The following is a 15,902-nucleotide window of genomic DNA, read 5'->3' as shown; positions in this document are numbered from 1 at the left end:
AAGCAAAAACATAGTATTTTATGTTTATACAGCTATTTACTGTTTCCAGTGTTGTTCTTTCCTTTTTACAGATGTAAGTTTGCATCTGGTATCATTTCCCATCAGCCTAAATGACATCCATTAGCACGTCTGCAGTGTGGTTCTGATGGCACCACATTCTCTCGGCTTTCATATGTCTCATTATGTCTTTATTTCACCCTCGTTTATGAAGGATATTTTCACTGGACCTGAGTTGACAATTTTGTTTTTTTCCTTTTAGGACTTTAAAGATATCTTTTCATTGTCTTCTGGCCTCTGCTTATCTTCATATGAGTCATTCATAATTCATATGACTGTTCTGCAGTATGTAATGTATCTATTTCCCTCTGATTACTTTCAAGATTTCCTCTTAATCTTCGGATTTCAGCACTTTGACTATTATGAACTTGGCTATGATTCTTTTTATACTTATCCTGCTTGGGGATTCACTGAACTTCTGGGATCTGTAATGCGGTGTTTTACATCAAAGAAGTTTTTGACGCTTATTTCTTCAGTTTTTCTGCCCTTTTCTCACTCTCTTTTCCTTCTTGGATTCCAATTACAAGTATCTGAACATCATACCAAAAATGCTTGAGGTTCTGTTAATTTTTTTTAACCTTTTGTCTCCCTGCTCCTCAGTTTGGTTAATTTCTCTTGGTATCTCTTCAAGTTCAGAGATTCCTTCATCTTTCTTCTCCAATCTGATGTTAAGTTGATCCAGTAAAATTTCATTTCAGTATTATACTTTTCAGTTCTAGAGTTTCCAATTTTTATTGGAATTTTTAAATTACTTTTCCCTTTCTCTGCTCAAGCATGAAGATAATATTTTTTTCTTTAGTTCTTTGACATATTTTCATTTGCTTCCCTGAATAAATATTTATAATCACAGATTTAAAAACTGTCTTCTGCTATATCAAACATCTATACCAGTGCTTTCCAAAAGAAATATAATGAGAGCTTTGTACATAATTTTAAACCTTCTAGTAGCCACATTAAAAATATACAGATACATTTAATAATGTATTTTTATGTTACTCAAAGTATTCAAAGTATTATTCTTTCAACATAAAACAAATATAAGAATTAATGAAATATTTTCCATTTATTTTTTTACATTAACTCTTCAAAATCTGGTGTGTATTTCACACTTCCAGCAAATACAATTGAGAAAAGCCACATTCGGTGTGCTCAGAAGTCACACATGGTTAGTGGCTACTGAGAGCACGGGGAGGCCATTTTGCGTTCATTTTCTATTGACTGCTTTTGCTGTGGCCCCAGATTACATTTCCTGTTTCTCTGCATATCTAGTGATTGTTTATTGAGAACTAGACATTGGTATAATCTTTCTCTGAAGGCTTGTGATTCTTGTTTTAGCAGGCAGATCAACTGCTGGCTGATCATCTTGACCTTGAGCAGACTTGGAGCTATTCTTTGCTAGTGTGGATCTGTGGAAAGCTCCAGCCCCTTCATCTTCCCTGAACTCAGATCTCTGCCTCCTCCACTTAGCAGGACAGCCAGGCTCGCTCAGACCCCAATCTCTGTGTCATGGTCTGAAAATTTCCTCCAGGAAGATAACTGGGAACTGGGGGGCTCACCTCACAGGGTGGGCTTTTCCTGCTTCAGGATCACTCTTGTACTGCTTGAGGTCCGCAGCCCAACAGCATTGTCTCATTCGTTTTGCGCAGTTTTACAGCTGTTTACAGCGCATGGGTTAGTCTGGTACTGCTTATTTCATTATGGTAGAAGCAGAAGTGCTGGCAAATTAGTCTTACGTTTTTACATGTAAAAACTAAAGGAAAGTTTCACCTACAGAAGACTAGCAGTGCAATAATCCTATTTAGATCTTTTCCAGAAACAATGATACTGGTCAGCAACCAGTCACTTCATGCAGAGACTATAAACTCCAGGAACATCCTCTGAAGAGCAGTGGACACAAGATGAGTTCTAACAAATATTATCAGCAACCAAGGAAAACAGAATGAGAGAAAACGAAGCTGAGCCAAGATTTTGTTCAAGCAAGCGCACTATAAATATGCAGACTACTGCATAAGCACAAAACAGGCTGTGAATAAAAATGTTCACGATGATGGTGCTGGTGTTTATGACTGTACAGAGCTATCCCACGTGATATTCTCACAAGGGCTCCTGAACGACAGCTACAAAACGCATTATGTGGTGTGCATGAAAATGCTAGTCAAATAATTACACACGTTATGTTTCACCGAAATAACATTTCCAATATTGTTCTTTTATATTGTGCAAAGACATTTGTACAAGGTTTTTCTGAAAGTTTTGCCTTTCATCGTGTATGACACAACATTTCTGAGGATGGAGTCAATATGTGAAAAAGCACACACACAAATAATCACATTGCTTCTTGCATTTTAAATTCAACATCTCTCATAAAGAGTGGCTCAGAGAAATGTCCATCTCCTGGAATACTGTCTAGTTACAAAGATTTGGTTAAAACATTTTAAATGGGTGTGTTATCCTTGTAAGTCCATTCTATTTGTTGCACAAACACCTACAAAATAAAATTTTTCACCACATTATAAATTCTGGCAAATTATAATCATAAACTAAATAAATAGGATTAAGTATATTAATTATGTTGATTTTAAAACAGTCCCAAATTACATTTTGTGGCTCAGCATAAAGGAAGGAGAGTAAGTAAGGAAACTGGCAAACAGGACTCCCTTTCTTATCAGGATACTAGATTCTTGAGATGAAGAACGTTTAATGGATTATCCATAAATAAAAAACAAAATGACTACGGTATACATTATTTAAGTTTTGTCATATAAAGCTCAGGACTTTCACTTTTAAAGGCATGTAAAGCTGAAGGTTGTCTGAAGTAATATTGGATATACACGACCACATCTCTGAGCTCAAATGTGTGCTTCTATTACCCCCACTGCTTGCAAACACTTAGGACTAAACTTCAAAACACTCCAAAAAGTGTTGTGTATGTTCAACTATTCTTTTTTGTGCCCTAAGTTTCACTTGTGAACAAAAATGATGGCATTTAAAACTGTTCAAAGTGGTATGCAAGGTAACTAAGATCTGTACAGAAGATAGAGTGGCAACAGTGACACAAATAATGTTGGAACCAAAACCACCAAGAAAATATTGAGTAAATTAGGCTCAATTCTTCATGTTTCTAATGGATACCTGGATAATTTAACTTTTTGAAGATCATGAGATATAGATTATAATTTTGGGAGGAGTGAAGTAGAGAACTTAGGTAGTAATATAAAATTCAAGATTAAATAAAAGGAGAAATACAAATGCAATATTGCCTTTAACCATTTAGATCAAGAGTGGGCAGGCCTGCAGACCAAATCAGCCCTTTGCCTGTTTTTGTAATTTAAGTTGTTTTTTTTTTTTTTTGAGAAAGATTAGCCCTGAGCTAACATCCGTAGCCAATCTTCCTCTTTTTGCTGAGGAAGATAGGCCCTGGGCTAACATCCATGTCCATCTTCCTCTACCTTATATGGGACGCCACCACAGCATTGCTCAATAAGTGGTGCATAGGTCCGCGCCTGGGATCCAAACCGGCGAACCCCGGGCTGCCAAAGTGGAGCGCGCAAACTTAACTGCTACGCCACCGGGCCGGCCCCTGTAAATAAAGTCTTAACAGCACACAGTCACACTTGATCACTGACATGTTGCCTGTGGCTGTTTTCACACTACAACAGCAGAGTAAGAAGCTGTGACAGACACTTCATGGCCGACAGAGACCAAAATATACTACCTGCATTTTATAGGAAAAGTTTGATGATACCAGATCTAGGTAACTGTCTAAATTTTTCAAGTCATTTGGTTTCTTAATACAACATTACAACATATTTATATTTTAAAGACTTGAGAATATGTATATACCAGTCTAAGCAGAATAAAAGTCCAACTTCAGTTAGAACTGTGGAGGTACAAACTCTTTTGTTATACGAAGAATTAAATAAAATTTTATAAGACTTAAAAAGTCTATATCCTATTTATGAGTCCCAATGAAAAGTTTAAAATACACATTTATACAGATAATCTACATAATAATGTTAACTTTCCTTCCAAGTTTAACTTAGAGCCTATATACTGTTTCTGGACTTCTGGTTCACAAAATCTAAATTATAGCACCATTATTTGAAAGCTAAAAAGACCGCGATGGCTGGGCCAGCAGTGAACTGATTCTGAGGCGTGCTCGTCACAGCACACAGCAGACTGTGGCTGCCACTCACCAGGAGGCGTGTAGGCGTCCATCGAGGTCTGCACCACCAAGGACCTGCGCTTGGAAGGCATCGGCACTGCCATCTTCCTTTCTTTGTGTTTAGCAAGTGCTGCCTGAACAGCTTCTGTATGGACATCTAAAACAAAAAGAGAGCTCAATCACTCCATTGTTCACGAACATCCCAAAGGCCTCATGCTTCTCCTTTCTCTCTGGTCCTGTGAAATAGTTCATCTTCCTACAGAAACTGTCACAAATGGATGGGTGGGGAAGGAAGGAAAAGAAGTATAAGCCTGCTAGTTTGAAAGGTGCAGAAAGACGACATTCAAATTCATTCGTAGTCTTTCATTATTCATATTATTATCCTAGAATCTGTATAAATAATCAAATACTGGCTGCAAATTGCTGTGTGATTTTTCCTTTTCTTAGGGTGAGTGGACCTTCACCTTCGGATATTTCTTCATAGGTCACATTTTCAACCTCATAATTCATTTCGATGTCGGTAAAGGGAGATATGTACACCTTGTAGGTCATTAGTAATGATTTTAGCAAACACTGGGCTCAGTGTCAGACCTTTTGAGTATATTAAGACCAGAAATATTTATTGAATGCTACTTTGTAAGGCAGCATCTTCAGGGCTGGGAGTACAGCAGAGAATCAGGGAGACAAGGTACCGTGTCTCATGCAGCTTACCTTCTAATGGGTAAGAGACAGAAAAGATAGTCAAGGAGGGAAGGAATTAAAACAGGATAAACAGACTGACTCAGTAGCTACTTAATCATAAAGCCAGGAAAGAGTTCTCTCAGTGTGAAATCTGACCAGGAAGAATGAGCCAGCCATTCTGTCAGGACAGAATCTCCAGGACACAGAGAAAAACCAGCTCAGTGGCCCCAGACTGTGAATGAGAATGGTGCTGGCAGAATGAAGGCAACACCGGGAGTTGGACGAGGGCTTCATGGGCGTGGTCAGGAGTCTGGCTCCTATTCTAAGTCTGACCGGAAAGCACTGGGAGATTTGGGAAGGGAGGGCGTGATCTGATTCCACTTTGGCTGCAGGAGATTGAGAGTGGAAGCCAGGAAAACAGTTAGAGGGCAGCAATCAGACAAGAGACGACTACACCCACAATCTCTGCACAATTCTACAGAGGAGGCATTCTTAGTACTCCCATTTCACAGAGGAGGAAGCAGAGGTATGAAGCTCTCCCAGAGTCATAAAACTGGTGAGTGGCATGCTAGGGTTGGCACCCAGGTATGAACACCTCCAGGGCCACACCCTTCACTAAGCACACTACAGCCCAGCCAGTCCTGTGAAAACGCCACCCTGTTGATGTCTTAAAACAGTGGTCACCCAGCCACAGTCCTGGGCCAAATGAAGCTGTCTCTTTCTGTAAATAAGGTTTCATCGGGACAGAGTGCACCCCCTTATGTATGTGTAGACTATAGCTGGTTTCACACTGTTAAAGCAGAGTTGAGTAGTTGTGACGGAGACCATAATGACCTAGAAAGCTCAAAATACTTGCTACCTGGCCCTTTACAGACAGCATTTGCCAACACTGTTTTAGAGCGTATCACACACCACACACAATGGACTTATTTATTGCTTTATTTTGTTTATCTTTTGTGTGCACTGTTCTTTTCTCCTTAGCTGGACTCAAAGCACTGTAACACAAAAATGTAGTTTATTGTCACTCTTTTTCTTAAACTCCCAGGGTAAAAACTGTGACTGAATGACATGACTTCATGGCCTGAAACTAAAGGGCTCATCAATGAGCTGGAGAGAGTACATCAACTCTTCACATATTAAACACTTTCAGTTTTATCTATTCTCTCTTTTAAAACTTTTTGGCTATAATTTCAAATTTACAGAAAATTTGCAAGAATAGTACAGAGAACTCCCATATAATTTTTACCCAAATTCACCAATTGTTTACATTTGATCCCATTGCTTTCTCTATTTTTTCCTTTTGCTAATCATTTGAAAATAAACTGCAGATATCATGCCCCTGTATCTCTAAATATTTCAGTGTATTTCCTAAGAACAAAGACATTCTCTTATGTAACATAAATTCTCAAAACCAGGAAATTTAACAATGATACAAAACTACTCTCTAATCCCAACTCCACGTTCAAATGGTGCCAACTGTCCCAGTAATTTCCTTTGTAGTTATTTTGTCTTCCTAGTCTATGATCCAACCCAGGACGATAGATGCATCCACTCGTCACATTATCATTATGCCTCTTGGACCTGGAACAGTTTCTTAGCTTTTTTTATTTTGAGGCTTGCATGGCTCCAGTTTGGACCAGGAAGATCACTTCAAGCTGGCCTCTGTGTGTCCTTTGGGCAGGTCCCCATCCTTTTTTAAGCACTTTCTTACTTTCTGTTGCAACACATGTCGCAGAGTCATGGTGTACTTTCCCTAATGCAGCCCTGGAATCAGAGACCTAGCTCTTTTTAGTGAACAATGATATTTAGAAACTAAGATCTGGGCATGAGGTATGTTGGTTGCTACCAGGAGTCAGCGTTTCTAGGCCCTCTCAGCAGACAGAACACACATACTTGTGCACTTAAAGCACACACACACATCAATTTATACCCACAGATATACATAATACTTCTACCCACATCTATATCTATTGAAAGCCACAAGTTCACACTAATATCTCCTATTTCAATCCAACATTATATGATTCATTCTAGGCTTTAACTTTTCCATAATTTTAACTCTTTTATCCAAGAAAAAGAAACTTAGCTCTTATTATCCTCAATATATTTACTAATTTGCTTAAGCTGGGAGATACAGAAAGCAAATTTAGAATTCCTAGCTAATACCACTGTGAAAAGAAATCTACTAAGTAGAGGTCAATATTAGCTTACAGGTGGGGGGAAATGGTATAAAATATACATTTAGTGAAATGTTAAAATCTTAGGGACATCTGATAAATTCTGATGAGTGTAGATACACCTATACCATTACCCAACCCAGATATATGACATATTTATCAACCCAGATTTCCCACATGTCCTCTTCCAATCAATCCCCACCCTGAATAAAGAGCCACTGTTCACTCTTTTGACCTGTTTTCCTTGGTTCTCGACTTCCATACAAATGGAATCACATAGACTCTATATGGCCCTATAGACTCTATACTATAGAGTTGACTCTTTGCTCAATATATTCATCCATGTGGTTGAATTTATCTGTACTTCATAGGTTTTTACTGATGAGAACTATTACAACATATGAATAGATCATAATTTGTTCATATTTCTCCAGTTGATGGATATTTATGTCGTGTCCGAGTTTGGGCTATTATGAAAAATTTATTGTGAAGATTCATGCACACGCATTTATATGGACAGGTATTTTCATTTCTCTTGGGTAAATGTCTAAAAGTGTCATTGCTGGGCCGTATGGTAAGTGCATGTTTAAATTTTAAAGAAATCACCAAACTGTTTGCCGAGTGGTTGTAATATTTTACATCCCCATCAGCAATGTATGAGATTCTAGTCCTGCCACATCTTTATCAACACTGGGTACCGTCAGTCTTTTCTATGGTAGCCATTCTCATGGTAGTGAAGTGGAATCCTACAACAGATTCAGGTCTGCATTTACCCGATGGCTTCTGTTGAGCACCTTTCACGGGTTCATTGCACATTTGCATATCATCTGCTGTGAAGCATCTGTTCAACTTTTTGTTTATTTTTTGAGGTGCCTTTTTATGACTGATTTATAGTAATTCTAGATATATTATGGATACAAGTTATTTTTTAGATATATGTTTTGAAAATATGTACCCTGAGTCTTTGGCTTACCTTTCACGCCCTTACCAGAGTATCTGATGAGAAATTTTTAATTTTCATGAGACTCGCTTTATTTTTTCCTCTCTAGTTAGTGCTTTTTGAATGCTGTCTGTGAAATCTTTGCCTATCCCAAGGTCCAAAAGGTATTCTCCTTTGTTTTCTCCTGGAAGCATTACAGTTTTTTACCTTTTACTTCTAGGTCTAGAAACCATCTCAAGTTCATTTTTCTAAGTAGTAGAAGTTGAGGTTGGAATTCACTTTTCCCCCATATGTCTACCCAATTTTTCAAGTACCATTTGTTGTCAAGATTTTCCTTGCCTCATTAAACTATCTTGGCTCCTTTGTCAAATATCACCTGTATGGGTCTGATCTTGGACTCTCTATCTGGTATAGTTAATCTATTTTCCTAACCTTCTAATAGTTCTATCACTATTTTGATTTTGGTAGTTTTTTTGTTAGAATATCATTTATTGAAGCCATGTCTCAGAGAAATTTATATTTTACCAATTTTTTTTTTTTACTGTGGCAAAAAATACGTAACATATAACCCACCCACCCAACAATTTCCAGATAGTCAGTACAACATTGCCAACCACGTGCACATGGTTGTGCAACAGACTCCTAGAACCCCACATCCTGCAAGAATGAAACTCTACACTCACTTAACAGCAACTCCCCCCACCCACCGTCTGGCACCCACCATTCTACTTTCTGTTTCTATGAGTTTGACTACTCTAGGTACCTCATATAAGTGGAATCATGAAGTACTTGTCTTTTTGTGACTGGCTTATTTCACTTAGCATAATGTCCTCAAGGTTTATTCATGTTGTAGCACGTGTCAGAATTTCCTTCCTTTTTAAGGCTGAATTATATTCCCTTGTATTTATATACCACATTTTCTTCATTCACCCATCCATGGATATTCAAGTTGCATCCACCTCCTGGCTGTTGTGAATAATGCTGTTATGCTCACTGGCAAAGAAACAACTATTCGAGTCCCTGCTTTCAATTCTTTCAGAAATTTTTTTTCTTTTTTTTTTGGTGAGGAAGATTGTCCCTGAGCTAACATCTGTGCCAATCTTCCTCTATTTTGTATATGGGACGCCGCCACAGCATGTCTTGATGAGCAGCGTATAGGTCTGTGCCCAGGATCCGAACCCCGTGAACCCCAGGCCGCCAAAGCAGAGCATGTGAACTTAACCACTACACCACTAGGCTGGCCCCTCTCTATTCTGTTCCATTAGTCCATATGTCTGGCTTTATGTCATACCACACTGTTTTGATTACCGCAGCTTTGTGATGTTTTGAAAGCAGGAAGTGTGAGGCCTCCAGCTTTGTTCCTCTTTTCCAGGATTGTTTTGGCTATTCAGCGTCCTTTCAGATTCCATATGAATTTTAGGATTGTTTCTTCTATTTCTACAAAAAGTGCCATTGGGATTTTAGTAGGGATGGTTATTGCGGTTTTACAATAAGTTTTGAAATTAGGTAGCACGAGTCCTCCAAATTTGTTCTTTTCAAATTTGTCTTGGCTATCCAAATTTGATCCCATTTTCATGGAAATTTTAGAAATATCCTGCAATTTCTATAAAAATCCTGCTGGGATTTTAACTGGATTCATATTAAATCTATAAATCAATGTAAAGAGAGTTAATATTGAGTCTTCCAATCAATGAACACGGTATATCTCTCCATTTATTTTTCCTTTAATTTCTATCAATAATGTTTTGTAACTTTCACTGAAGAGGTCTTCCTAAGTCTTGGATGTTAACGACGTTATTGTAAAAAGAATTGTTTTTTTATTTCACTTTAAGTTTTTGTTGCTAGTATATAGAAATACAATTGGTTTTTTTACATTGAACTTCTTACACTTCTACAAAATTCACATTATTTCCAGTAGTTTTTTAAAGTTTTTAAAATGTTCTAAATAAACGATCATATCTGTAAATCAAGATAGTTTTACCCCTTCCTTTCCAGTCTTTGTTTTTTATTTATTGTTCTTGCCTTATTTCACTGGTTAGGACCCCCAGTAAGCACAACATGGAATAGAATTGGTGAGAATGGCTATCCTTGTCTGGTTCTTGATTGTGGAGGTAAAGCTATAGGTTTTTTTGCCCAGGTGGTCTTTATTAAATAAAGAAAGTTCCCTTTTGTTCCTAATTTTATAGGAATTTCTATAAGGAATGATTATTGAATTTTGTCAAATGGTTTTAGCATCTAGCAAGATGATCAAATGAATTTTCTCCTTTATTTTCTTAACATGGTGAATTACACTGATCGACTGAACCAAGTTTACAATGCAAAACTATACTACATCACAGTAATTGGTCATTATATATTATTATCCCTTTTATATACTTCTAGGTTTGATTTACTAATAATTAAGAGGCTTTGCATCTGTATGTCAAGAAGTATAAAGGGGGGCCGGCCCTGTGGCTTAGCAGTTAAGTGCACGCGCTCCGCTACTGGCAGCCCGGGGTTCAGATCCCGGGCGCGCACCGACACACTGCTTCTCCGGCCATGCTGAGGCCGTGTCCCACAGACAGCAACTACAAGGATGTGCAACTATAACATACAACTATCTACTGGGGCTTTGGGGGGAAAAAAAAACAGAGGAGGATTGGCAATAGATGTTAGCTCAGAGCCGGTCTTCCTCAGCAAAAAGAGGAGGATTAGCATGGATGTTAGCTCAGGGCTGATCTTCCTCACAAAAAAAAAAAAAAGAAGTATAAAGGGTTTGAGATTTTACCTTGCACACAAGCTAACAAGTGAGCCTGCCACAGTTTCACGGATGCTGGCAGAAGACATGAGACTCCTAGGTCAGAAACAAAGAACTTTACTCCACACAGCAAGAGCAGTAGCTAAGGTACCAGCATCTGCATCAGTTCCCGAGCACAAGTTCCCCCAGGGTAACATGACGAGAGCTAGGTGACATCTGCACATGTAGTAGGGCAGATTACAGGAGAGGAATCCTGATCTTAGGGTACCCAAACATTTTACCATGAGCAGTAAACACACCTGCCCTTGGCTCCAGATGGAAGCACTCTCTCTATCTTCCAAAGTTGTAAACAAATCTGTTTCTCTGGAGAGAGACACTGTCTCTATCTTGCAAGGCTGTTTGCCAGACAAATATCTTTCAAAAGATAGTCTGGAGGAAAGAGTAGTTAGTGTCTCTGGTCACAAGATGTGCAGAAATGCCAGCAGCCCCTGGAGAACTGTCTCCTCACACTGTGTTCCAGATGGGTGTGGGTCTGTACTCTTCTCCGTATGCTTGTCTCAAGTTTTTGTACTGGGGTTTGTTTGCCACATAAAAGGAGTTGGGAAGTCTTGTCTCTTCTTCTGTTTCCTGAAAGAACTTGTGTAAGAATGTTGTGTTTGTTCTTCTATATTTGATAGAATTCACCAGTGAAACCATCTGGGCCTGCATTCTCTTTAAAGGAAGATATTTGATAATTAATTCCATCTCTTTAATGGATAAAATACTAGTCAAATTTTGTACATTTTATGGTGGTTTTACTAAGTTGTGTTTTTAAAGGAATTTGTCCATTTCATCATTGTGAAATTTACTGGCATAAGATATTTCATAGTCTTATCTTCCTTTTAATATCCATAGGAACTGTAGCATAAACCCATTCATTTGTGATATTGGTTATATACGTTTTCTTTTCTTCTTGATCAATCCCGCTAGTAAAAATTTTCTTTTTTTTCTATTTCATCACTTTCTGCAATTAACTTTATTATTTCTTTCCTTTTATTTATTTTGTCCTAATTTTCTTTTCTATTTTTAGTCCTTTAAGGTGGAAACTTGGATCACTGATTTTAACTTTTCTTCTTTTCTGACTTAAGCATTTACAGCTGTGTATTTCCCTCTGTGCACTGCTTTAGTTTCTTTCCACAAACTTTGATATGTTGTACTTTCATTCAGTTTAAATGTTTTCTAATTTCCCTTGTGATTTATTCTTTGCCCTATGGGTAATTTAGAATAGTATTGTTTAATTTCTAAATATGTGGGGCTTCTCTAGATATCTTATTGATTTCAAATTTGATTCTATTGTGATGAAAGAAAGTATCTTTAAGATTTTAAAATTTTTATTGAAATTTGTATTATGGCCCAGCATATAGTCAGTCTATCTTGTTAACATTCCATGTATAATTAGACGGAATGTTTATTTTGTAGTTTTTGGGTACGGTGTTCTAATAAATGTCAATTAGGCCAAGATGATTTATACTCTTTTCAGATCTTCAATATCCTTCCTAAATTTTATAACTAGTTGTTCTTTCAGTTACTGAAAGAGGAACATTAAGATTCTCCATCTAAGATTGGAGATGCGTCTATTTCTCCCTTCTGTTTCGTAACTTTTAGCTTTACACGTTTTGAAACTTTGTTCCTACATGCATATATATTAAGGTTTGTTATTTCTTCCTGATAGACTGACCCTTTTATTGTTATGAAATGTCCTTTTTAACTGTGGTCATATTCCTTGTCTTGAAATTGACTTTGCCTGATAAATATAGTCACTTCAACTTTCTTATGCTCACTGTTTGTATAGTATATATTTTTTCCATCCTTTTAATTTTAACCTGTTTCCTTTAAAGTACACCTTTTATAAACAATATATAGTTGAGTTTTACTTTTTTTAATCCACTTAGAGAATCCCTGCCTTTTGTCCACTTACACTTAATGGTTGCACTTAAGTCTGATATTTTACTATTTATCGTCTATTTTTCACAATGGATTTTTATTCTTCTGTTTCCCCTTTCCTTTGTGCTTTTGGTTTAATCAGGTTTTTTTCTTTAGTATTCTAGCTTAGTTCCCTTATTGGATTGTTAGCCATATCTGTATGGATTATTTTTAATGGTTGATGTAGGAATTAAAAAATATATCCCTAACACACTCTACTTAGAGTTAATATTGTTCCACTTTGGAAAAAAGAAAAAAAATTTTGCAGTAGAATCCCACTTATCTCCATTTTTTTGTGCTATTGTTGTCATATATTTTACAACTACATTTATAACTACCACTACACAATGTTATAATTTTAGCTTTAATTTAAACAGTTATTTTTAACGATACAAAGAAAAAATGGGTATCTTCATTCTTTCTTTTATACGAATTCCATCTGTTCTTTCCTTTTAGCCTGAAGTGTGTCCTTCAGCACATCTCACAGTTCACGTCTGCCAGCAGTGAAGTCTCTGCTGGCCCCAGCTGTCTCCTCTGACACCTTAAGCCAGTAAGACTATGGATTTCAGAAGCCACAAGTCATGTACAGACTAGAGAGTGCCCTTAGGAAAAATGCTGCAATTCTTACCAGGTTCAGTTCCTAAATTTCAAGGGTAGACTCCTCCTCCTTTCTGCCTGCTTTCAATCATTCTCCAGTGCCTTCCAAAAAAAACTGTTTTGAGGGGATGGTCCAGATTTTATCACATATCTGTAAGATCAGTATGACGAATCTACTGCACCATTACTGGAGCTGGAAGAACTTCTACTTTATTAAAAGATATCTTTTAATAAAGATATTAACAGAATTCTGTGTTGACATTTTTTTTTTATTTGGCATTTTAATGATACCATTCCAATGTTCTAAAGAGAAGTCAGCTGTAAATTGCATTGTTGTTTCCCTTAATATAATCTCTTCTGTTCTGTCTGACTTCAAGATTTTCTCTTTATCTTTGGTTTTCTTCAGTTTGACCACAATGTACTCAGGAGTGCTTTTCTTTGTCTTCATCCTGCTTGGGGTTCATTGAACTTCTTGGACCTAAAGTTTGTTTACAACAAATCTAGAGAATTTTTAGCCATTATTTCTTCAAATATTTTGTCTGCCCATTCTCTCCTCTCCTTCTGGGACTCCAATTACATGTGTATGAGACTACTCACTACTGCTGCACAGATCAATCACTAAGGCTGTTCTTCAGATGGAATCATTTCTATTGACCTATCTTCAGGTTTATTAAGTATTTACTGTCTCCAATCTACTATTAAGCCTATCCACCTGCAGTTTTCATTTCTGATGTTGTATACTGTACTGCTAGAATTTCCATTTGGCTACTTTAATAGTTTCCTTTACTGTTCTGAGTTCCCTAGCATTTCTTCATTTTGAACATATTTTCCTTTCAGTCCTTAAAGGACTTACAATAGCTGCTTTAAAGTTCTTGTCTGCAGTTGGCTTTATTAACTGTTTTCTCTTGACCATGGGTCACATTTTCCTGTTTCTTTACGTGTCTAGAAGGTTTTGATAGCATGATGGAGCCTGTGGATGATACTTTATGAAGATTGGGTTCTGTTACCTTCCGAGTGTTGATCTTTGTTCTGGCAGCCAGTTCACTTGGCTGGACTCAAGCTCTAGACTGTCCCAGACTGTCCTCCCTGTTGCTAGCAGCTAGAACCTATTCAGAATAGAATCCAACCTCCAAGCTGTTCTCTCTGCTGGGCTCCCACAAGCATGCACAGTTCCAGCATTTGCCAAGAATCTGAATGGAGTTTATACTGAGAGTCGGGGACTCCCTGCTTTGTGGCTCATTCTTTCCCAAATTTTCCCCTGAATTTTCAAATGATCTGACAGTCCCCAATTCTTTTTTTTGACACATCAAGCCAGTAACTCTATGGCTTTCAGCTTGGATTTTAGAAGTCCCACACTACGGCAACTGAGGAGTATATTCAAGGTGAAAATCCAAATCAATATGAATCTCACATGGTGCTACACTTTTTTCAAGTGGCCCTTCCATTTTTGGCCTATGTTTGGGAGTTGCTCTGGGGGAGAATTGATCTGATACCAACTCCAGAACCAAACCCTATATTCCCTCCCATCTTTTTTTTTTTAATTAAAGAATTTAATGAGATTATCCAAGTCAAGTAAAATATAACTTCAAACCCTACTTGGTTGAGAACAATTTATAATCATCTTAATGGAAGACTCTTACCTAAATTAAATCCTTCATAAAATGAATTTTTTTATTTGTGATATTAAGAAAAAAGAAACATGCTAGGATCTACTGAAAACGTCTGAAGCTAAGAGGGAAAAATAGCTCAAACCATCACTTGACTATGTTCCTCAAAATAAAATTATTTAAAATAACAACTGATCCCCAAAATTTGAAGTCAAAGGCACAAATTAGGGGATTCATTTTTTTTTGTCTTCAAACAACAGTTTTAAGTTACACTGCTGAAGAACTTGTTAAAACTGAAGTCTACCTACAGACTTTTGCTATGACTCCATGTCTCAAACTCAGTTGCTTTAAGAAAACTATTTTCAGTTACAAGTTTTCTAATTACAAGTTAAACTTATGGGAAAAAATTTAATGTAATATTCCACTTGATTGATCCAGGTTTTTAAAAAAATTTCTTCCTCTGATTAGTAAATAGCCAATGAGATGCAAATCAGTCAACAGCTATTCAATTGATTCTTACACAAACCTGGGATCTGTTCACCTGATTCAAAAATGAAATGTGGAATTAGTGATGAGATGAGAGAGGTACGAAGTAGCCGCATTACTTTTATTTTCTGACACCTTCTGGCATACCAGCAACTGCCACTTGAAAAAAAAAGTCAGCATACACACTAACCTTGGGCAAATCATTAAACTTCTGTAGATCCTCATCCATAAGATATAGGAGTTATATTTAATGATCTATCAAACTAATTCTTTTCAAAAAGGCAACTCTGTTCTATTTTTAACCACAGCGGAGCTTTTGTAGAAATTGACAGGATATCTCTAAAATTTCTATGAAAATGCAATCAAATTTCGGTGGCCAAAACAAACTGCGTCTACTAAATAGAGCCAGCGGAGTGCTCAGGCGGTGGCCAGCAGTCTTGCCCTCCAGTCCGCAGCACTGACAGGCATTCCTCCTCACCTCTGCCCGTGGATG

At 37.2% G+C, this 15,902-nt stretch overlaps 1 protein-coding gene across 5 annotated transcripts in view; it reads right to left on the bottom strand.

The window, feature by feature from the left end:
- Positions 1-15,902, bottom strand: part of DIP2C (DIP2 acetate--CoA ligase C (putative)) — a 434,532-nt gene that overhangs the window by 155,427 nt on the left and 263,203 nt on the right. For all 5 annotated transcript variants that reach the window (XM_087420883.1, XM_087420885.1, XM_087420886.1 and 2 more), the window contains one exon: positions 4,254-4,379. In XM_087420883.1, coding sequence (XP_087277009.1) covers positions 4,254-4,379 — 126 coding nt within the window. The remainder of the gene's footprint in view (positions 1-4,253; positions 4,380-15,902) is intronic.

The sequence above is a fragment of the Ceratotherium simum genome, chromosome 32 (genome assembly GCF_057802395.1).
Source record: "Ceratotherium simum simum isolate JZ-2026a chromosome 32, ASM5780239v1, whole genome shotgun sequence".
Lineage (NCBI taxonomy): Eukaryota > Metazoa > Chordata > Mammalia > Perissodactyla > Rhinocerotidae > Ceratotherium > Ceratotherium simum.
This window is presented reverse-complemented; position numbering and strand designations above follow the sequence as displayed.